The sequence below is a fragment of the Populus alba genome, chromosome 2 (assembly GCF_005239225.2).
Source record: "Populus alba chromosome 2, ASM523922v2, whole genome shotgun sequence".
In the NCBI taxonomy this organism is placed as follows: Eukaryota; Viridiplantae; Streptophyta; class Magnoliopsida; order Malpighiales; family Salicaceae; genus Populus; species Populus alba.
In genome coordinates this window covers 17,419,239-17,443,611 of record NC_133285.1, presented here as the reverse complement: position 1 = coordinate 17,443,611, position 24,373 = coordinate 17,419,239, and the positions used below count along the sequence as shown (strand labels likewise).

At 31.6% G+C, this 24,373-nt stretch overlaps 2 protein-coding genes across 5 annotated transcripts; one reads left to right on the top strand and one right to left on the bottom strand.

The window, feature by feature from the left end:
• Window positions 1–6,909: 6,909 nt before the first annotated feature.
• On the top strand, window positions 6,910–11,134 carry LOC118031959 (uncharacterized). 4 transcript variants are annotated; one of them, XM_073407766.1, is made up of 4 exons: window positions 6,910–7,355; window positions 7,666–8,556; window positions 8,626–8,711; window positions 8,817–8,894. In XM_073407766.1, the coding sequence occupies exons 1-4, from the start codon at window positions 7,029–7,031 to the stop codon at window positions 8,821–8,823; spliced, it is 1,311 nt and encodes a 436-aa protein (XP_073263867.1). In that variant the 5' UTR covers window positions 6,910–7,028; the 3' UTR covers window positions 8,824–8,894. The 4 variants fall into 4 exon arrangements, with proteins under 4 accessions (XP_073263867.1, XP_073263866.1, XP_034892400.1 ...); XM_035036509.2 differs by lacking the exon at window positions 8,817–8,894 and adding an exon at window positions 10,688–11,134 and having other exon boundaries at window positions 6,912–7,355; XM_073407765.1 differs by having other exon boundaries at window positions 6,911–7,355; window positions 7,666–8,711; window positions 8,817–8,891.
• A 4,434-nt stretch (window positions 11,135–15,568) lies between these two features.
• On the bottom strand, window positions 15,569–24,080 carry LOC118031989 (cellulose synthase-like protein H1). Its single transcript, XM_035036552.2, has 9 exons — window positions 23,722–24,080; window positions 23,248–23,566; window positions 22,679–22,807; window positions 22,131–22,247; window positions 21,086–21,298; window positions 20,140–20,275; window positions 19,620–19,801; window positions 16,359–16,709; window positions 15,569–16,259 (listed from the first exon to the last, which is right to left on the bottom strand). The coding sequence occupies exons 1-9, from the start codon at window positions 23,979–23,981 to the stop codon at window positions 15,714–15,716; spliced, it is 2,253 nt and encodes a 750-aa protein (XP_034892443.1). The 5' UTR covers window positions 23,982–24,080; the 3' UTR covers window positions 15,569–15,713.
• Between the last annotated feature and the right edge of the window lie 293 nt (window positions 24,081–24,373).

Genomic DNA, 24,373 nt, shown 5'->3' with positions numbered 1-24,373 from the left:
ATTTTTTTAAAATTCAAGATTTTAAATTCTTTTAATAAAATTACATCTGGTAAATTATAATATTTTTCTAATTAAATTTTGAATTGTATTATTTTTTTTCTTCTTCTACTTTGCTACTTTGAAAAAAAAAAAAAACTCATTAGATAGGTGTGCTTAGACTAGCTTGGATATCAACTAATTTTTTTTTTTTTTCAAATGATTTTAAAGACACCTATTCACATTGATTTGGTGTATTAAAAAAAAAGTTAATAAATTATCCTCATGCTAATTCTAATATTTGAACCTAGAAAGTCAATATATATATATATATATATATATATATATATATATATATATATATATATCATAACTCCTTAACCATCAAACAAATTCTAGAATTAAACTTGCATAAATCCAAGTCCATTATTACCTTGTGTTTAATTTTATTAATTTGATTAGTGATAACATAATAGTAAAATTTAAACTCATGAACACTTGGTCATTGAGACTTTGAATAAACTTTGTCAAATAACCAAAACATTGATTTGATTTCAACATTTATAATTTTATTTTGATAACTTAGTGGATAGATTAATCTTGAAATGAGACATGTGCCATAGAAAAAAGAAGAAGCAGTTCGATCAAACTAACTGTTATTTTAACTAAATAGTTATCAATGAGCTAATTTCTAAGCTTATCAAATTTTAGAATATAAATATATTTTCCCTAAAATAAAAGAGCTTGAACTTGATAGTAAAACTTAGTCTTTTTTTTATTGTATGAGCTAAACGAGTTTTTATAAGTGAACTAGACTAAAGATGAGCAGTTTTACATGATTCATCGGCTATCCAATATTATTTAATTTGGTTGTATTGATTATTTTTTTTATTATTAAATTTGACTTTAGTTAAATTAGAGATAGATAAAATTTGATTTAGTTTAACTAAAGTTGGATGTAGAAATGGATGCAAGAAAAATCCACCTGAATAGGCACCAACTTGTTTTTTAACCTTTTTTTTTATTATAAAGTTGTAATTTATTTTTCAATAAAATATATGGGTTTCTATCATATTACTTGTGGAAAAAAAAAAGTATGATTGTATATATGAATTTGTAGTTTAAATATAGAATTTTATGATTCATGAACAAAAATATAGTTTGTTTTTTAATTTTTAATTTTATTTTTAAAAAAATAAAATATTATACTCGAGTATAGAAAGTTCTTTACCTAACCTTATCCGACCATGTTAGAGATGAAATCAAATGATAGACTTTAGTGAAGCAAAATCCAATCTCTAAGTATACCATAAACATAGGGACGAGAAAAAAAAAATAAAAAACCAATCAAACCAAAAAAATAATAAAGACTAAGATTTCAATTGCATTTAGGTTTTTTTATTATAGTCTTTTCCCTTATGTTTTCCTTTCATGTAATGAATTTGACTTATCTTAATGTTATTTACTATTTGATCATTGATGTACTGTTGTTTTTCTCAATAATTTACTTGTGTTTTGATCATTGCATGTGTTTTTGCTTGTTTTGATCAAGATATTAGCTAGTTGTATTACTTGAATGGATAATCCATAGACATTTGAATATATTTAAATTAACTCATGTTTTGCATGATCTTATATTTGAATCAATATTGTCAGATGTTTTGTCTATTTATACATTATGTTTGTTTTTGTCTTCAGAAATCACATATAAATAATTTTTCAAAAAGTAAAAAATATTTGAGTTAAAAAGTTGTGTCATAGTAAAAGGCTTTACAAGAAAAAGCAAAACCTTTTTTTTTCTATTTTCCCCCCTGCACATGACTCATTTTCTTTTTATTTTTAAGTTATTGGAAAAATATTTAGGTTACAAAACTACATTTATATGGAATTATCTTTCTTCTTGCATATCATCTTTTTTTGTTGAAATGAATAGCTCCAGTTATTGTGAATATGATGAGCTTCTATTAATTCATTATCAATTATAATTATTGATATTGTTTTTTATATTAATTACAAATGAAAAACCTTGAAAATACAAATACATCATCCACTAACCAAATATCAATCATTGTCCCTAACTTCAAACATTACCCCAATATCAGCCAGTAAAGCATCCACTATGAATATTAAATGTAAACAATTTCAACTCCTTACATTAAGGAAAAAATGTTGTTGATAGAAAAAAAAATCATAAATTTGGGATTATTTTACGAAACTTGATGGTGATTTTGAAACCCTTAAAGTTACATATAGTTATTGTGAAAAAAATTATGCTTGTTATATTGTTTTTTTATAACACAAGTAATATGTGGAGTTATTTAAAAGTATGCAAAAAATTTCCTTTTTTGGTTGATAGGAAGCAAAATAATTTGGTATTAGAACTTAAAGATAAGAGGGTGAAATAGGAGATTAAAATGTGGGAAATCTTATGGTAATATGTTATAGTTATGATGAGTGTAGACATGCATTAGCAAAAATAATTATATTTGATGAGTTGCATTTTAATTTTATAGAGGCTTAGGATTTGGATTATTCTTAAGAATGTACAATCTAGATTTAATGTTCCTTCTTGTTTAACTATTATGAGAGATTGTTTGAAAGTTAATATGAAAAATAAAGAAAAAATTAAGGAAAACTCTTAGGGGTTAACATGTATGCTTAACAACTAATACTTAGGCATCAAGCCAAAACATTAACTATATACGCTTGACAACTTATTGAATTGATAATGAGTGAAATTTGCATAAAAAAATTCTAAAATTATGTCAAGTTTTCAACCATAAAGATGAGACAATTGGTTAAGTTATTAGAATTGTTTACTAGAGTGGTGGATTGATAACATTTTAGCTATTACAGAAGATAATTCAAGATCTAATAATTTGATTATTGCATATTTGAAGAATGTAATACAAGTTTGGCCAATTATTATATTGTCAAATAAGTATTTGCTTGTTAGATGTTTTGCACACATTGTAAATCTCATATGTGTGAGGGCTTGAAAGATATTAATGTTTCAGTTGTTAAAATTTGAAATGCAATCAGGTTTGTGAGATAGGGTGTAAGAAATTAGTGTGTTTGGATATAGTAACTTGATGGAATTCAACTTATCTAATGTTAGATTTGTTAAGAGATTTGAGAGGTTTTATATATATATATATATATTATATATATATATATATATATAAGATTAAGTGAAAGCGATCCTAAATATATGAGTTACTTTATGGAGGCTGATTCAAAAGGGAATAACAAAAACATAGAGCCATCTAATTTTAAGGATTGAATAAAATGCTAGATCTTTGGTGAAGTTCCTTAGAGATCTTTTGTAAAAACTCGGTTTGAAACCTATCTCGATAAAAAAAATAAAAAATATTTTATTTAATCTGAAAATAAAATATAGGTTAGACTAAATAAAAGAGTTTCAGATAATATGAGAGGGATGAAATTAAATAGAGAAAAAAATGTTATGGTACAAATTATTTAAGAAGAAAAGCTGGTGGGGTAAAACAAAAAATATGAAATAATAGGGATCAATGTGCAAATAATAGAAAAATTGGATTATAAATACCCAATTTATTCTTTCATGGTAGACAGTTTGCTTCCCAAAATAGAGGGTGAGAGTTTGTTTGATTTTCTTCATATTTCTTGCTAAACCCATAAAAAAAAATTTAATTAGAGTGATTAAATATAGTTAGGTAATCAAAAGAGGATAAGTGTTTAGGTTGGTTGTTTTGAAGAAAAAAAAATCAGAGTTATGGTTTGGAAATGGAGAGAAAGAGGGACACTTGGATTTTCTTACCTTTGGAAACATTATCCAATTAAGGTAATAGACATATCTGAGGAGATTAATTGCAATGATTTTTGTGTTTTGTTGAAGAATTTCAATTATTAGGGTTATGTGAAAATGAAGATTTATGATGTTGATTATTGAAATGATACAATTATGATTGAATAATGTTTGTAATAATGAAATATGGTTGGGTAATGAGTAATTTCAAAAATGAAAAAAACAAAAATTCCTCCGTTATCACTCAAAGGTTTCGACCAAAGAGGAAAATTAGGATAATTAGATATTTTGATACAATTGATTAGAATTGTGTGAAATTGGATGTTTATGAATATTAATGAAGGAAAGGGTTTAATTTTGATCTTGTTAATATAGAGGGCTATGTTTAAATAATTTTGTTGGATTGTTCTATGGTTTAAGAATAGAATAATCATAACGAATTCAAAAGGGAATTTTATTCTTTTTATGGACAAGGAATTCAGCCAAGCATATGTAAGAATATTAGACTTGGTTAAATTAAGTAGTACATAAATCGTATTAGGTCATGTTGATTAAAAATGAAATTTAATGAAAAAAAGAGAGGAATATACATGATACATGACAAGAATATGGAAGTTTCAATACGAAAAAAATGAGATATTTAAATCTATGTGGAAAATGAGATTGATTCTTATGGTAGATGAATGATAAGTAATTTATTGATTATTTTGGTATAAGGGAGGTAGCGGGATCTAATAAGCAGCAAGAGATTATTTTGCTTGCGCAACATCAGCTAAGTGTGCAACACCTTTAAGGAAACTAATTAATTGTTTAAGTATTATTTGAAAAATTCTTTAATTATATCTTGGTTTAAACTAAGAAGCATGAAAGGTAGATTGTATAAACTAATCCCTAGTTAATAAGATTAGTTTCTTGATTCCTAAGTGGATCAAGAAACTAATCTTTGGTTAATAGGATTAATGCCCTAGTTAATGGGCAATTTTAAAAAGAAATTCCATGGTTAATGAAATTGTTGCCCTGGTTAATGAGCAATCAAAGAAACTAATACCATGATTAATGGAATTGGTGCTTTGATTGACGGACGATTAAAGAAACTGAATTCTTGAGTATTAGGATTAGTGTCCTGATCAATAAGCAATTAGAGAATCTGAACTATTTAGTGATAGAATAAACGTTTGTTTAGACTAGTAATGATTTATGGCATGTCCAAAAGAATTGGTATTAACAATATTGAATTGTGAAGATAAGGGTTTGAATAAGAATAATTTTTTTAATAAAGGATGTTGCAAATACTTATTTACATGTCTACACAAGTCATAATATTTAATTATTATTGATTGTAAATTATTTTTTTACCTAAATATTTTATAGAAGTGGGGATAATCTTATAAGTGGAATGTTAAAGAATATGATGTTAAAGTTTGAAAAATATTAGGGAGATATATAAAAACTCAATTTTTTTTTTATTATATGCGACTATTGTCTTAGATTCACATTTTAAGTTGAAATATGTGAAATTTCATTTTAATGTCTTGTATGATGATAATAGAGTACAATTGCTAATAAAGAAGGTGAAAGATATTTTGGTAAGTTTGTATAATTGTTTTTTGAAAGCTGATGAAGTGGAGATGATACCATAGATCAATGAAAGTTAATTCTAGTGATGACACGAAGGTAGATGATATGCCAATCACTTTGGCTCAATTCAAAAAATATTTAGAGAAGGAAAATATTGTGGAGAGTAGAAATGAGGTTGAGAGGTATTTAGTTGATAGTTGTGAGGATTCTAATAATGATAAGTTATGTATTTTAAGTTGGTGGAAGCATAATATTTTAAAATATAATATTATTTTAAAGGTCTCATAACATGTGCTAGCTATTCTTGTATTGATAATAGCATTCAAATTAAGTTTTAGCATTGACGACTACATACTCAACCAATATCAAAGATTTTTTTTTTTTCTAATCTCCAACAACAGTGTAAACACTTGTTTGTTATTAAAATTGGTTGTATCATAGACCAATTTCAATTGACATTAGAACTTTGATAAATGATATTGAAACCCATAAAAATCTTGTGTCAAGTAATTTGTTTTATAAACTAACATGTTTTATTTAATAATTTAATAATTAATGTATTTTAGATTGATTTGCTATTTTGTAGAATATGGTTAAAGTTGCATATGACAACAAGTGATAATTAACTAAAAAATTAAGGGTATTTATAGATAGTTAACTTTGATTTTTTGAGTGAGTGGAATCAATAATGCCTTTATTTCTAAATAATATATTGACAATTGTATATTGATATTGTATGATGTGAAAGATATTTTCCATTCCTAAACTCTAAGATGTTTGGGAGAAATGTGTGTAATCATTATGCCCATTTGTTTTTTGTATTTGCAGGGCATGTTTTTGACATAAATTGAGGCTACTTTCCTCGACCAAAGGAATATTCTTGAAATTTTCATTAGTGATAGCAATATTTGCAGGATGATTTCATTAAATAATTTAGGCTCCTCATAGTAAATTTTAACAGTCTAAATAAAAAATAAAAGTCTAAAATAAATTAGAAAATTTGATTTGACTACATACTAAAAAAACCGCTTTTTTTATATATATAAAAAAACCAAACCAATTCATTAGTGATAAGAATATTTATCGGTTTAATTAGTCAACTCAACAATATTTACCCTACATAAATACACCTATAAGTATAATTATTATTATTATTTTTTTTTATGAACATGAGTATTTGAACCAGCTTATGTGCACTTTAATTAATTTTATAGGTCCTAAAATTATCAACCATATAAACTTTCAATAACCATTATATTAGTTATCACATAATTCAAACCTGAAACTACATGAGAGCCATCAATTTGATCTCAAATTCTTATCATTACAATTATTATTAATAATAATGGATATATTCCCAATTAAAAAAATTGGACCCACACGATCTCCTTCTACCAATAAGAATAGGTGGACTAGCCAGACCGGCAATGGGTCTGGGTCACCTAAAAGAAACCCAAATTCAACCCGTAGAGGCTCTTCGGTTTCCACAGCGAGTATGATGGGCCTGAGGCCAGAGCACCCCAAAACACCAACTTAAACGATGCGTTTTGACTGAGCTCGGGAAAACGTTGTCGTTCAAAGGAAGCCGGTAGATCCACGAAAACACCTCGTCTTCTTCATCATCAAAGCAAAAGAAGAATCAGAGATCTCCACAGGAACGAAGACAGACAGTGCCGCTGCTGCTGCAATGGCGTTCGAGATTCCGGACGATGACATAAGGGAGCTGCAGATCTCTCTGCGTAAAGAGGCGGGTCTCTCTTCTTACAACCTAGAAGAAAATGATTGGCTTCCCGATTTGGCCTCCCTCAATGACTCCTCAATTTCCGACATTGACCCCTCTCCACCTTACCTTCGATGCAAGAACTGCAAAGGAAGGCTCCTCAGAGGTGTAAATTCCACAATTTGTGTCTTCTGTGGGAGACAGCACAATCAGGATATTCCTCCTGACCCAATCAAGTTCATGTCTACTGTCGGTTCCCGTTGGTTTCTCCAATCTCTTCACTTAGATGGATCGGTCAGTCCTTTCCTTGTTTTTCTTGATTTTATTTTGTTTTCTTTGTTTTGTCAGTTACTTTATTGCTCACTTGTTTTTCGGAGAAAAAAAGGAAATGAAAGATAAAGAAAACAGCTCCAAGCTGACAACTTTACGATGTTTTCTTAATCAGAAAGGTTTAGACTTCGTGGGTTTATGAGGATGAATTTTAGCTAGTGTTTTTGTGAGCTTGAGTGATACTACGGCCTTTCCTTTGGATGTTTTGCCAGCAGTAAAACTTTTCTGTGTTTTAGAAAGATTTTTTTGGTAAATGTGGGCTTGCTGTGTGCAGGAGATTGTGGAATCGATTATTGAAGCGAAGGAATTAAACAGAAGACAGAGCACTTCTCAAAACAACTTTCCCTTGTCTGATCTCTTAGATTTGGAAATAAGATGGCCTTCTGAGTCCGAGAGATCAGAAACTAGCGTTACAGACAAGACTCCTGCACAAAATTTGAGTACTTTGAATTTGGGTGGAGTTGATCTTAACAACTTCTTTGGTGAACCTAAGGTAGACTCTGTTCCTGCTTTATCTCAAGAACAGCTCACGCTGAATAAAGATATGGATGCTACGGGAGGAAATGCAGTTCAAGGTCATGGAAATCTTAGCTTGTTTGAGAATGTTCAGCCTTCTGAGACAATTGGAGGGTCTGACAAAGATGTAAGTGGTGACTGGTCTTCTGGTTGGGAGGCTGAGTTTCAATCTGCTGGTTCTGGAACCCAACATCGGGAATCCAAAACATCGGATCCTTTTGTGAGTTCTTCCTCAGTTGATCTTTCTGCCCATATGGACTCTGTCTTTGGTCCTGCTAAAGACTTACTTGAAGGAAAAACAAATGAGAATGCAACTTCTTCTGCATCCAGTGCTTTTAAGGATGATCTATGGAGTATTCCCGGCACTGGGGTAACTGGCCAGGATGAGCTATTTAAACTAGACATAATTGATGAAGGTGGTGGAAAAAGGGGGACCACAAATAATTCTTCTATGATGAATGTTGATTTGGCTCAAGACAATCAGTGGCAAACCACCACCACCAGCAAGTCAGATGAGAATAAAACCATTGATGAAAATGACGATTCATTTGATGCTTGGAATGATTTTAGTGGCTCAACTAGTGTACAAGTGCCTTCAAACAATTCTTTGAAACAAGATGCTAATCACAGTTTGCCGTCTGTGGATCAGGTATCTGAAATAAACTTGTTTGGCGGAAGTAGTATTTCACAGGATGTTGATTTTGGTAGCTTTTCCCAGCCGGATTTCTTTTCAGGAACATCAAACAATCAAAATGGCTCTTCAGAAGTTAATGTCATGCAGGCAGAAACTTCTGTTTCAGATAGGTAAGTACAATGTTCAATTTCCTCTCTACTCAACTCATCCAAGCCTTGATAACTTTTGTCAAGGCATCCAAAACTTAGGCTGTTATGTCTGAATCTTGAAAACAGGCAGTAAATGCAAAAATTCAGTAGGGTGGGACTGTTCCAAATTTTCCCTTCAAAGCTCCAACTTCAGTTGGTGGGACTGTAAGTGGTTGGGGTTTTTTAGACTCTGATTTGGTATTTTATTTTTATATTTATCCATCAGAAGGCTGATGAGAATAGTGTGTGAATCCCAGTTAGAGACGTATAGCAATTGATTTTGTTTTTTGCTTGTTACATTTTCCGCATCATGTTGTATCACATTGTTTCTGTGATCTTCTTTCTGATGAAATAATATAATTGAAGAGTGCAAAAGAAATATACATTTGGAAGAGTCCACATTCCCTCGTTTGAAAGAAAGTTCAATCCCTTGGTCTTACCTCATTACTGAGGTCTTCTTCCACATTGATATCATATGAAATTTTATGCATGAAGAGGTTACCTATAGTATCAGTCAAAGAAGGCAGAAAAGAAAAATAAGAAGAATAGGGATTCTATTCAGTAGGATAATTTTCTTTATAGTATGAAAGATCCCAAGTGGGATTTTCTATGTTTAGGTTATTCCTATTTAGTACTGAACATCCTATTCTATATATTCCCTGAACAGAAGATATCGTTTAGGATTAGGTTGGTTCGAGAGAGTAAAATTGTTAACTAATTGATTTCTTGAGGAAGTCACTTTAAAGTTTTCATCCATAATCTCTATTATTATTGTTAGTTGGTTGAGAGTTGCTGCACAACATGCTTAGTGATGTTGCTATTTTGCTTCTAGGAAAATAATTGTGGATATGAACTTGGATAGGAGTAGGCAATCTTTTGAAAAGAGGGGTTTGGTTAGACATGGTCGTAGATAATCGGTTTGGACTGGTAGTCATGCGATGTTCTATTGAGGTGGAGTTAGATGCATGGAGAGTATATTTACAAGGAGATTGGAGCTTTGCATCAAGCTATTTCTGGTATTGTGAGGTAAAACAAGTGTCTGAGGGACATGAGTCTTCATTTCCTCATTCAAAATATATTTGGGGTGAGACTGTTGGCATACAATACAGTGTGTTGTTAAGAAGGCAGACTTCTTAGCACTTTCTTTTATCAGTGGTGCTCCACTCCCTTCTTGTCATTTCTAATATGGTTTGCATTTCTACTGATCAAACAAGAACTGTGGTTGTGATCCTTGTGGTAAGGGAGAGAAGCATACCTATAGAGTGATTTCCTCATTCAAAGTATATTTGGGGTGAGACTGTTGGCATACAATACACTGTTTTGTTAAGAAGACAGACTTCTTAGCATTTTTTTATCAGCAGTGTTCCACTCCCTTCTTGTCATTTCTAATCTGGTTAGCATTTCTACTGATCAAATGAGAACTGTGGTTGCGGTCCTCGTGGTAAGGGAGAGAAGCATACCTATAGAGTGAAGAAGTTATGTGAAAAGCAAATGATTTTGCTAAAGGTTGGGTTCAAGGTAAATTACCTAGATGTGTACATGGTGTTTCTACATGAGGAATATTATGTTGAAGTTCCTGTTGTTTAATTTTTTTTTGGTAAATTAAAACCATCCATGAAAGATTTTTTATTGCAAGAGTGCATTCTCTGTTCTATATGGAATCGTATCTGATTGTCAGTCTTGATTTTCTACAGAGTCGACTAGATGGATGAACTTTTACTAACTTTTGTAAGACATCTCTCATGGGTTTCTTTAGAGACTAGTCTGGACTCCCCTGGCTGCTTGAAGTAGTTTTCCTTTTGGTAGTATAGTATTACCCTAACCTGAAAATCTTCAGCCTAGATGATACTGGCTCCATCTTGCGACCAACTTCTTTCTTCATATGGTTTTATTTGGATCTTCTGTTCATAATTGCTGAACGAAGCAACTGTTATTGATTTTTCTGTTGAATGTTTCAGGATTGATAGTGTGAATCAAGATGATGGGAACACTGAAGATCTTAAGAAAGGTGAAAATACGAGATCCAAGGCTGATGAAGTAGAGATGCTCATGTCGCAGATGCATGATCTCTCATTTATGCTGGAAAGCAATCTATCAGTGCCACAAAAGATAGAACCATTTAGTTCATCTTCAAAAGATTAAAATTCCTGCTGTTGTCTCTTGAATTCTCAAGCTATAATTTGGTTGTCTGATGTGCTCTCCAGTTTTGAATGGTCCACAGCTGCAGTAATCTTCCTTTTAAGAGGTCGAAGCCATTTTATATGACAGCTCCATTCTGTCTATATAATGACCACAGATAGGCCATTAGGCCTTTGTGAAATGCCACTTTTTCGGCAATTTTTCTTTAATTTTTTTTATTATGAGAATCAATCCTACAATTTCTTGAAGAAATGACTTTTTGTCAAGTAAGCTGTGTTTTTTCTTGTTACAGCTCACTCTATCCTGTCTAGATAGTTGTTCTATTAATCATTTTCAAATATATAAAAGAGTCACTAGCTTAGCATATAAACTATGAAGGAGCATCTCTATCACATACAATGAAGTGCTGAATTATACAACAAACTTTCTTTCTTTGGCTATCAATGTGTATAGTATGATATCTCTCTGGTTTCCTCAGACAGCAGCGACTGCATTCAATGCCTCACCGGAAATATCCTCCGACTATAGGCCCATTCAGCTGTTCAATCGGTGGTAATCTAGGGGTACTGCTGCTGACATTGTGAAATAACTGTTGCAGGCGTTGCATTGCAGATGGATCGCCCTGCTAAGAGATGAAATTTTTAATGAAAATGTTGTCATGTCTTATATGGAAACAGATTGAAATTCCACCATGTATTTTATACACATGAATGTGCAAATTACCTCTGCGCTACTGCCATTTGTAGACTCTGTGCAAACGTAATTATGCTCAAACTAGTTATACCTCCAACCAAAAGCCTTTGGTCTGCTGACGACATTCCTGCAGGTCTTGAATGATATAAGCGGCTAACTAGACAGGAGAGGCTGAGCTTCGAAGATGTCATTTACAGCTTCGGAGCTACAATGCCGCAAAGACATTTCAGGTGTAACAAAAACGTTTTTCTACCTGTCTTATCAGACATGATTTTTACTTGCAACCCAAAAAATCACGATGCGGAGAAGAAAATGGCCTTGACTGCACTCTCTACGGGCATGGAAGATGGATGTTGGGATGACAGATGCAGCACATGCACCTCTGTAAGTTAAGGATTAACCTTGGGAAGCAGAAGACATGCACGACCAAGTCACCATGGAACACAATCAATCACGAAAGTCAATCAAGTCTTGAAGCATACGCGAAACATGTCAACGAAGGAAGCATCATTAAAATCATAGGAAGACAACATCTTAACCCATAGCATGACCTGCATTTGGAAGAAATCAACTCATAAATGATTCTGAACTAGCAAGTGCACGCAAATATTTTATAGGGAATAGTTATGCAGCTAACCTTGGACTTTCTGAGAGCCTATGATAACACCAAATTATGGGTTTTCGAAGCCTTTTGAAGGGATCTTCAGCTAGCTTTCCCACCACGCTCGCCAACACTCAGACCAACGCATGCACACGTTCTGACCAGTTTTATCCTAAACTTTAAAGCAGATTTCAAGTTGCAAGAAATGAGATTTGCTTGAACTCGAATTTTCTGTGCTCAATATGCTGGAGATCGATTTCTTTTTCAACTTTTCCAGTAGCATCGTTTATAGTTGGCAACTTTGTCTTTCCACTAAAATTTTCTTTGTTATCATCTTTCCGGAAAATATTTTCTCAAATATGTCAGTTTTATTGATATCAGAGCATCACAGATGATAACTGTCAAAGAACCAATTCAACTCAAAAACTTAAGCTGTTAGGTGAGGCCCCAAGATATGATTTATATTATTCTCTAATACACCATCTTAAGTGAAAGCTCTTTAGACTTGAAACTTGCACAAACCCACATTACATTGTGCTTAATTTTATCAAATAAGTGAGGATGGTGAGATTCGAACTTGTGATCGCTTGGTCATTAAAGCTCTGATACCATGTCAAAGAACCAATTCAACCCAAAAGCTTAAGCTGTTAGGTGAGGCCCCAAGATATGATTTATATTATTCTCTAACAATAACATCCCAGAAGCCAAGAGTATGCAACAGAATGTTGGAACACAGTTGACGCAACTAAATTGAAGTATGAAATGTTCGAAGGCAAGGCACTCATTGTTTTTGACAATTCGTTCCCCACCTCCATGCAGCATAGGCAACAAGGAAATACTTCAAATTCTAGAGAAGTTAATGACATTGGGGCCATCAACCGGCAGAAACAAAAGGAGTCATAACCAGCCGAGAAGGTTTTCAAATTAGTCTTAATCTGAAAACCAAGATGTATAAATATATAGCAAATACCTCTTTTTATAGGCTAAAATTCAGAACTATTAATTTGATGACTAATTATTGAGTGAGTGACTACTTCTTGACCTGGTGACAATCGTTATTTTCTTGTCTGAATAAAACGTCATTTCTAACATCAGAATTTAAACAGATAGTCTTCATGAAAGTTTTTCACATTTGGCTCAGCTTTCAAACAAAATACGAATGAGCTCATTTGAACTTCTAGAACTTGAGATATGGATTGCACACTGAACATTATATGGGCTGCAGAACAGATTCTGACTTCTCTTTTGTTGCTACAATTTGAACTTGAAAACAACCATTTTAAGTCTTGTATCTTCATGAACGTTTTAGGCATATGTCTTAGCTTTCCATCCATATAAACTAGACTTAAATCCATGTTCTACAGTTCTAGTTACGATCCAATAACCAAATAATGTTTTAGTTTGAATTAAACCAGCATCTCTTCTTTAAGCTTAGCCATCTCTGTCTTTTCACTTTCAATAGTTAAACACATTAATCAATTTTTTAAATTATGAGATATGCCTGCATTCAAAATGAGCATTTACCATAAATTAAAGATATCTTATGTTATAAGACTTGGTATTATAAAACATGCTTAATTTAAGGAATTTAATGATACTTTAAGTGCAATATGATGATTTAAAACCTTAATGAAAATGCACTTTTAAGTACTAATCATATAAAAACTTGACACGATCAAAAGATTAATGTCTTATCCCAAGTGCAGGAATATCAAAGTAATAAATAACTCGGCAAGACCGGGGTCAAACCACAGGGATGTGAACTATATAAAGTTATAAACAATAAATGAAAAAGGAGTTAAAGAGAACTTTTGAGATGTGATATTGATGTAAGGATTAAACAAGGATAGATCAATTGTTAAGGTTAGAGGATCCACTAATGGTATTTCAAATAATTATAGTATAAACACTTTTTATAACTCAACTGGAAACTACACACAAAGGAGGTTCCAATCGGATTATAAATTATTAACATGATTATATTAATTATTTTATTTGAGTAATGCAAATATTGTAAATGTAGTCAGGTATTTATGGTGATAACTTATGTTAACAACAAATCAAGTTCCTTTCATAGCACAAGTGTCGGTTATACTATACAGTAGGTTATGAAAGTGCCAAGTATTTGTTGTACCAAGGGTTGTACAACACAAGTCTAGATTAAATATTTTAAAAACAAGGTATTAAGAGCGAGTAAGATAACAAATACAGAACATGTTAGTATCAAATATTAAAGTCCATGTTGAGTTTATATTATACTTATTCTTACACTGTTAGTGTACCCTTTTCACCTTGACAAAATTAACTTAGCTAAACATTATGAAGAAGAAAAATATAAATAAACAATATAAGAACATAAACATGATATAAGTGAACTAAGTATAGTAAAGGAGATGAAAAACATAAACAAGAGATTAATATAACATAAAATAAAACTTGAACATTATAAAATACAAAGAGAGAGAGCAAGAGCAAGATCTTGATTTGAAAACCAAGATGTCTAAATATATGACAAATATCTCCTTTTATAGGCTAAAATTCAGAACTATTGATTTGATAACTAATTATTGAGTGAGTGACAACTTCTTGACCTAGTGACAACCATTATCCTCTTGTTTGAACCAAACGTCATTGCTAACGTCAGAAATTGAACAGACAATCTTCATAAAAGTTCTGGGTATTTGTCTCATCTTTTCAATAAAATAAGAATGAGCTCATTTGAACTTCTAGAACTCGAGATATGGGCTGAACACTGAACAGTGTCTGGGCTGCAGGATAAATTCTAATTTTTTTTTTATTACTACAATTACTAGGACTTGGTGTCGTAAGCATATAACTTGGTACAATAGGATTTGGGGTAGTAGCATATGCTCGACTTGGTATAACACTTGGTGTTGGTGTCAATGTTATAGGAGAACTAAATCTGGCCTAGTAGGTCAACCTTAAAACTTTTTAACCTAACTTCTTTCCTGGGCCATGGTTAAAATTAAATTGAGTGGGAGTTGTTTTGACGTGACTCTATCGACTTGACAGATTCAGAATCAACTTGGACGGCCAGTAAAAATCATGATTTAACTTTTAAAATTTTTTTAAGAAGATTTGAGATTGTGACATATTAAATTAATCCAAATTTCGTGGCTTAACCTGTCAACTATACAATCCAGATTATGAACTTTATTGGACTTAAGAACTTTGTTTTATTTAAAAAAACTTCTTTTTATTTAATTATACGATAATAAAAATAAATGCTAGTAAAATGAGTATAAATCAACCATAAATTAAATGACAAAATGTTTGTTTGAGATTATAATAACTTTATAGAAAGTAAACTAAAATATTAATGAAGATAAATTTAAAATAAGTAAAAGTTTATTAAATGAAGAGATTAAAAACAAGAAAAAGAAGATGAAAGGAAGAAGAAGAAGAGTCCTCTTCCTTCACTTATTTATATAAACGGTAAAGGGATCAACAAAATCAAACAGATAAAGGTATCAAAAGACATCAACCAAATCCAAGTGATTATCAGGTTCGAAGATCATCAGCTGAAGTCATTAGAGCTGACCCATCGAAGAACTAGTGACCAAGTACACAAAAGATAATGACAGAAGAGATGACTTGCATATTGTGGATAGAGGAATCCCATATTTTCCCTTGCCAAACAGCCCCTTCACAAATGGCCAGAAGCAAATTACCACCAATACGCTACACAACATCTCTCCCAGCCCTGAGGCATCGTCAACGGATGGTAATTGCATGCCTCCAAAGCCCATGACGAATGCCGTCAATTGCAGCAGCAGAATGGTTGTCCCAGGCACAAATATCGGTGAAGCATCGAAGGTGAACCTGCCTTCATCGCCACCATTGTCTGAAGATTGGTCTTTCTGTGTAATTTCAAAAACTGTCCCTGAAATTCCCAAAATCTTCAAGAATACACTTATAACTCCGAAGAACCACGCATTTGTTGCATTCATTCTTGCCATCCTTTGGTTATTCCACCATGCACGGATTGACAATCCAGTTTCAAGGTACTCTAACAGACCGTAAATGACATAACTCAGGAAAAGGGCCACATGGATATACATGGCTGGCTCGTAGGGCTGCGTTCACCGGCCATTTTTAAGTTTTAGAAGAAATAATGCTTAATTGAAAAGTTCATGGAAAGAACGTAAGGGGAGCATCTAGGGTTTGTGGCTCACCTTGGGCAGGAAACTGGAGTTGGTGATGATACAATAAGCTGGCAACACTGCATAGCAAATCTCAGGAATAGAGCGGAGCCCCCAAATAAGGATCCAGAGATATGCCAAACACTGTCTAAATTGAAGCCTGGCGGTGAGGGTGGCAGTAATGGGGTTTCTATCGCTGATCAATATTTCAAGCAAACCTGTTGCCCACCTCTTTTGTTGGGTCATCGAGATGGGTCCAACCCGTGGAACACACCCCAGAAAGGCTCGAGGATCCGGCGAGCAAAGAACGGACCTCCAACCCCGTGCATGGATTTTTAATCCGGTGAGGATGTCTTCTGTTGCGGATCCATATTGCCAACCCACCTGGGATAAAACTTGCCACGATCGATCAATCAAATATATACACGCACATACTTGCAATGAATATATATATTTTTTTTTAGAGTAGAATATCAAAGAATTGAATATAAGGATACAACTTGAAATTGATATCTCATCATAATAGTTTACAGGGCAGCGTTACACTTGCAGCTTGATTCAAAAAATTGAATGTAAGCAAAAATATTCATGTAATAGTTAATATTATTATTAAACTTGTCTAATGAATTAACCTTAAAACCTCTTGATTTTATTTTTTGTCAATATAAAGTTAAAATTAAATCTTGTAAAAGTTATTCCAATATGTCATAGTCAATTTAACAACTCCAAAAACAACCTCAAATCAGTAAAATACATTGTTTGACTTTTAAAAAAATATTTCAAGATAATCTTTTTTTTTTTTAAATATTAAGATATGACATATTTGATTGATTTAGGCTTCGCGGCTTAACCCGTCAAATTCAGGATTTGAGTGATGGACTTGGGTTTAAGAACTTTGGTTTTTTTTTTTTTAAAAAAACTATTTCTTATGTAATGCTATGATTACAAAAATAAATGCTTAAAAAGTCGAGCACAAACCAATTAGCGAGATATTTATTTGAGACTATGATAATCTTATATAAAGCAAACCAAAACATGTTATGAAACCAAATTTAAAATTAAACAAATGCTGAATGATGAAATTAAAAAAAGAATAACAAAAATAAAAAAGAGGAGGGAAATGCAAAATAAAACCACATTCTTTCATGTTCATATGAACAATGAAGAAAGGTGAGTTGACCCCCCAGGTAATTATTTAAAATCAATTAAGTCCTCCATTATATATTTGAATGTGTAATGGAAACAACCATAAAATCTGAAACCAATTTGCAAGTAGAATAATATAAAAAACAAACATGATCAATCATAAAAGAGCACACATATAATTTACATGGTTCGACAACTTAGACCTACTCCATGTGCAAGAAAATAAAAAAAATTCACATGAGAAACTATAACAAAGTATCCATTTCATCGTCTATTTATACAATTTCCTTGGTGACTACTTCACGTTAGACAATGACTTCTTCAATAAGCATATATGATCTTTCTTACCTTAAGTAATGGAACCCTCCAATTGATGCATATAGATCATCTATTCTAGCTTACCATGTAGAAAGGTGTTTTAAGATCCAATTGCTCAAGCTCTAAATCAAACAAAACAATCATAGTAAACATTCCTAAAAAACAACTATGCTTCCCAATTAGAGAGAACACCATCATATATCCTAATTTGAATTGTAATCACATCAACAACAAAAATTTATTTGTTGTTTCCTAGTAAAATAGTATAATTTATAACTTTATAAATGTCAAATCAACTTATATTATGATAAATATAAAATGTGTAACCTAAATAAAAAATCCACCAATTACCCGAGTTACTGACGGACACAAAAAGAACACTTTTAGTATCATAAAAAAATTCCCCTTCACTAATAAGATTTTTAGCATTAAAGGTTTCCTCCTCCTTTTTCTTATGTTTTTGGTTATAACAGTTCTTCCTAAAGTATCATACTTTATAACATTCAAACATGTAATTTTTCTAGACTTCGATTTTGATTTAAACTTGCATTTACTACCCAAACCTTTATTATTTGTTATACCCCTCATAATCAAGCCCTCTACATGATAATCATTATGACTCTCTGACACTTGCTTTTTTGAACTTTATAAAATTTAAGAAAGCTTTGACATCTTTTAAACTAAGACTATCATTTTCATACAAAAAAAAAGTATCAATATAATGATTATAAGATAAAGAAAGATAAAGGTAATGAACACAATAAAATCAAAGCTCGGTCCTCATCTTCAACCACAACATCAATATTTCACAAATCTAACTCTATTGAATTCATCAAAATGATTTGTAATGGGAATACCTTTTTTAATCCGGAGAGTGCACAACTGCTTCAAATACAATTTGTTTATAAGAGATTTGGTCATCTAAAGAGTTATTGACTTTGTCGTAAATCAAAAAGATCTAGTATCCTTAGCAATGTCTCTCATAACCTCATCAGACAAACTAACAAAGATGAATAACACTATGTGCCCATTGCATGAGATCTTCTTTCTCTTCATCATTCACCTCCTTAGGCAAATTATCTATACTTTTCAGTGTCTTAAAAAAACTTTGTTGAACTAACAAAGCGCATAGGTTAATACACCACATATTAAAGTCATTATTACCATTAAATTTATTTACATCAAACTTCACAACCGATGTTCCTCTTGTCACCATCTCAAAAGTTAATTGATAACCAGACAAACTCTGATACCAGTTTATAGTGGAAACAACCTTAAAATCTCAAATTTATTGGCAAGTAGAGAAATATAAAAGAAAAGCATAATCAATCAGACAAGAGCACACACAAAATTTACGTGGTTCGACAACTTATTAGGCCTACTCAATGGGTGAGATGATCATAGAAATTCATTATGAGAAAGTGAGATATTACAAAGTATTACACAAAATTGATCTCATAAAAAATTCTGAAGTAATCCAAAACACACTTGTTTTCTCCTCTCTTTAGCCACCAAAATATAGAGAATAGAAACATTAATAAAATAAGACTTTCCTAAAATATGACAATTTTAGTTTTTAATTGTATGAACTAAGTACATGATTATTTTTTTAAAACTTGAGCTCCCAATTTAAGACAACCCAATATGTAGAATAACTAATCCACTGTATGAAAATCCTAATCATTTATCTGAATTCAGAGGTGCATATTTTACAAGCATGATCACAATATTCTTGACAGCATTCCGGACATGAGATGAAAAGGGAGAAATTTCCAAAGAGTGAATGACAATTTTTTAGCAATTAAGCCCTCAATTAGTGTTCGCTCTTACCTCTTTACCCCAGCCAGTACCATACTCGTAGCCACAGCCAGCGATTCGATGTGCTGCCTCAATTAAGTTTGGAAGAATTTGAGGACTCATGTTTGCCTTTCCTTGTAATGCCTGAGCAGCTGATCTGACGAACTCCTTTGAATTGCCAAATATTTTCAGCTGCTCCTTCTCCGTTAAATCACCTTGTTAATTCAGAAAAAAGAAAAAAGAAAAAAGAAAAAGAAAATTTGTTACACAAACACGAGAAGAGAGGATGTGGTGATCGTTGCAAGAGGAGGGAAAAAAAAAAAAATAACAAATTTATATATATCTTTAGCAGTATGGTAGTGTTTACTTTTCAAATAACTTTTTACGTTAAAAAATATGTCAATGTTTTTTTTTATTTTTTAAAAATTATTTTTAATATTAACATATCAAAACAATGCAAAACATATAAATTATATTAAATTTTAATAATAATAATAAAAAATTTAAATTTTTTTAAAAATTTACACTGCGTCCCCAGCGATGTCAGCATTACCATGAACAGAAGTGAGACTTTTTGCTTGAATTCCTACATCACGGGGACATGAACCATATATGACTTTACGCCTGTGAAAACATCCTGTTCCGCCGTAGAAAGGTCCTTGAATTCCAACTATTCCGCTCCCTATATACTAATTAATAATTAAGATATAACCAAAACAGCATAATGAATTAGTACTAATTTAAACATTGAAATTTAATTAAATAATACTCTCTTCGTAAATATAATAATATAAAACCATTACTGCTCAATTCTTATTTAAAGATTTAAATTTTTTAGATTAGTATTTTTTTTACATGATATCACAGCAATGATCATTTAAGAATTCAAATATTTAAATGTTAAAAAATAATAAATTGAGAAATTTATTATATAATTATTAAATCCGAACCTGCCTGGCTCGGCGGGTTGAACCGGGACCGGGTCGACCCGATGACTGGATTGGTTCGGGTAAGACAAAAGACCTGGATGAGTAAAAACTCGATTGACTTGCCGGGTTAACCCGTGACCCTGGTGATCCGGCAAAACTCAGTTGAGACCTGATTTTTTTTTTAAATGTTGGATTTGAAGTCTTTTAGTATATATACTCTATGTTCACAAGAAAAAAATTATGTTTTTTTAATATGGGATCAAAAATCTTTTTAATTTAAATACTTCAACTTAAAAGAATATCATACTAATATAGTATATTTTTAATATGGAACAAAAATCCTTTTAAATTTTATTGTTTATAATATGTATAGCTTATATTCACTTGAATTATTTTTGAATTATTTTATATGAAATATTAAAAAACTTCAAATATATTTTTAAAAATTTTCCGGGTTTATTTGAGTTGACCCGGGTCAACCTATATAACTATGATTTATTAATTTAACAATAAAGTAAAGAGAAAAGTTCTGTAATTAATTTTAACATATAGGATTATGGACGCACTTACTTTGTGCAAAACCTCGAACTGGTTCCCAAATGGATCATCCTTGAGTCCGTCGTAGAAATATTGAGGGCACTGAACAAACCCACTTTCCCTTTCGTCTCTGGAACCAAGCAACAGACACATTGCATGGCGAACAATCTTTGGATTGTTAACAAACATATCGCAGTCTAGGTTTAACATGAATGGGGCATTTGTCATCATTCCAGAGACTCTAGTCTGTTCATCATACAACAACAAAATTAATTAAATTCTAACCGTATTAAACCATAAAGTTAATTAATAATATTAATTACATGCTGGGGTTTAATATATTGTATGATGAACTAGTGCAATAAAAATATGATCACGATATTCGAGTGATCCAAACTCTTGAGACGTTCCAATTTCTTACGTATATAAATTAGAAAATTAACCCAAAAAAAGAGATGAAAATCCAATAAAACAATAAGTACAATAATCAAATTAGAAAAATAATGTGTTGAACTTTTTTTAATTGAATTAAAAAAATAATCTAAGTGTGTAAATTCATTATTGCATATCTTATCCTTTTTTTTTCTTTTGATAAAAATTAATAATTATTTTCATCGATATATCTATATATAAATTTTATTATTGGGTTAATTCCGTTAATAAAGCCAATGATTAAAATTACACGTTATCATATATTTTTTTTTATTGTAATTCTCTCGATATTTACTGACTGAATATTTTCGTTGTTGTTTACTAAATAATATAGTGATAAAGAATAAGTTCATCGAAAAAAATTCACCATAAACTAATGATGATTTTTTTTTTTTTTATCAATGCTTGTTATTGTATTTTGTCAAATTTATAATAATACTACAACAACAACAATAATAATAAATTATTATTTTATTTTTTAAATAATAAAATCCAACCTCGAATATATAACTTCCTTGAAAAGAGAGATTTATTCTCGTGACTGTATGAAGAATTTGGATTAAGAGTTTGTGTCGCTATATCTTTATTTATAAAAACAATACTATATAAGTACTATACTTTATAGTGTAGAACAGTTTTTACTTACGAGCACATTCATTGCACCTGCTTTATAATGATGTGGATGCTTTGGCCTCTTCTCTCTTGATATGTAAATCAAATGCGGCAACTCATCGGAAATGCCGGCCTTATTTTCCCACACAACCTACAAAACGTTTGTCAAAAATTACCGGCGGCAAGTTCGAAATATTTGTGAAATCTTGTAGAAAAAAACAAAATTACCATGTAAAAGAGCATCATCATATATAATTAGAAGGCACAGACAAAAATATTTATAATAACTATAGTTTTAAGACCGGATCTGGTAGCAGGTCCAATCCAAGACCTAGGTTTTGAGTTTTGACCGGGTCAGCTGGGTTATTATTTTTTTTAAAAAATCAAAATAACATTGTTTTAATAAAAAAATAAAAGTTAAAAGATTTGCAACCAAGTTTTGATTGGGTCTTGCCGGATTAACCAGGTTGCTGGGTCATATTGAGTTTTTTCACTCTTGTTTTTTTATTTATCGAGGCTGGTTTTAGTTTTGGATTCGTCAAGTTTTAAAAATATAATAATAAGAATAAGAAGTGACTTTACCTTGATTATAGTTGGATGGTTTTTGCGCTCTATGTTTGAGAAGGCAGCAAAATCACCACTTAGAATATTCCCATCGATGGATTTCTCGACTGCATCGTTAATCTTGGAAGCAAGCTCCTCGTACTCATCCTACCAAACATGGAAACAACACTAGTTTTTACTATTCGCAGTTAATACATGTCCTGTTTGTTTTATTACCTTATCCTCAATCAATTTAGAAAACATTACACACACACACACACAATACATAGGTATTTTATACACAGAGAGAGTGTAGAACTCAAAAAACTCTAAAAATCATATCTATTTTTAGTGTAGTCTGTACATATATACATAATATGTAGTTATTTTCTTTTATATTATTTATAACGCAGATTTTTTATTTTTTTAAAATAAGTGTTTTGTATTAAAACACTAGTCATTATTAAAAAAAAAATATATCTAATCTATATAATCAAGTGTACGTTGCACAGAGTGTTGATAGTCGAGCTAAAAAAGAAAAGGAAAAAAACCTTGACGCAAAGTTGACGAATTCCAGATAAATAATTAATTCCCGAGTTGAAGATTACCTTCATCTTGTTGTATTCTTGCTGGAATTCCGAAGAGTTGTTTAGAGGTACCTCACTAGAAAAGTATCTGAAAGGAGCTCTAGCCTGAATATTATGCTTCTTGCAAAAGGGAGCCCAAAGCTTGGCAAACTTGGATGCTTCAACAAGAGAATAGTAGGTGGTAGGGGAGCAACCGTCATCCGATACATAGCAGGCTAGTTTATCGGCTGGATAGTCGACTGCCAATAAGGATATGACGGTGTTTACAGTGAGTATCGGCGGTTCTAGCACCGGGTCTGCTGTTGTAACAAATATATCCACAGGAGGCAGCTCTTGTATCCTGTTAATTGGTGAAGGAAAAACATTTGACAGCAACAGAGTTCAGAACACGAGGCAATGTATATGCATGAAAGGAAGTGACTCAAACGAATCAATTCTTATATTATTATAATTAAAAATTGCACGGTACTGTTTCTACATGAAAAAGAGTGTTACTTTTGTGAAAGGCGTTCTGGGTATGTTTTGTACTCCACTGGATTCCATTTGCTACTGACAGTGACGACCCAAGTGAAGGTAAAACATGACTCGCAAAGGAGAGCGAGAAGCCAAGCAAATCCATGGTTTCTGATATAGAGGAGACGATAAACAAGGAGAGATATGAGAAGAACCAAGATTGTAATATCAAAGGCTCTATGTATAGGGTATTTAAGAGCAACTTTGTCATATAAATTAGGAGGGGAGATTGCATTGGCCATTGAAGACAGAGCCTTGAGCTTGAGCTAGAGCTAGGATTATGGACTTGTTACGTTTCGGTATACTGTAATATATCCACACAGATGTGGAGTGCATAACGATGTATACGGTTTTATTTATTTATTTATAAATGTCTTGCAGTTCTGACCATGAGTTTTAAATGATTGGCGATGAAAACACGTCCTCCTACTCGGAGAAGAACAAAAAACAAAAACGGTAATTGATTGCATTATTGTTAGGTGTCAGTTTTTGTTTTTTTGTTTTTTATTATTAGGAGAAAGTGAAGTTATAATATTTATTTTAATTTTTTATTGATAAATAAGGAATCTTTTCGACCAATTTATATATGAGATTATATTTCATTTTCTAACAATTTTAAAACCAATCTTTCTAC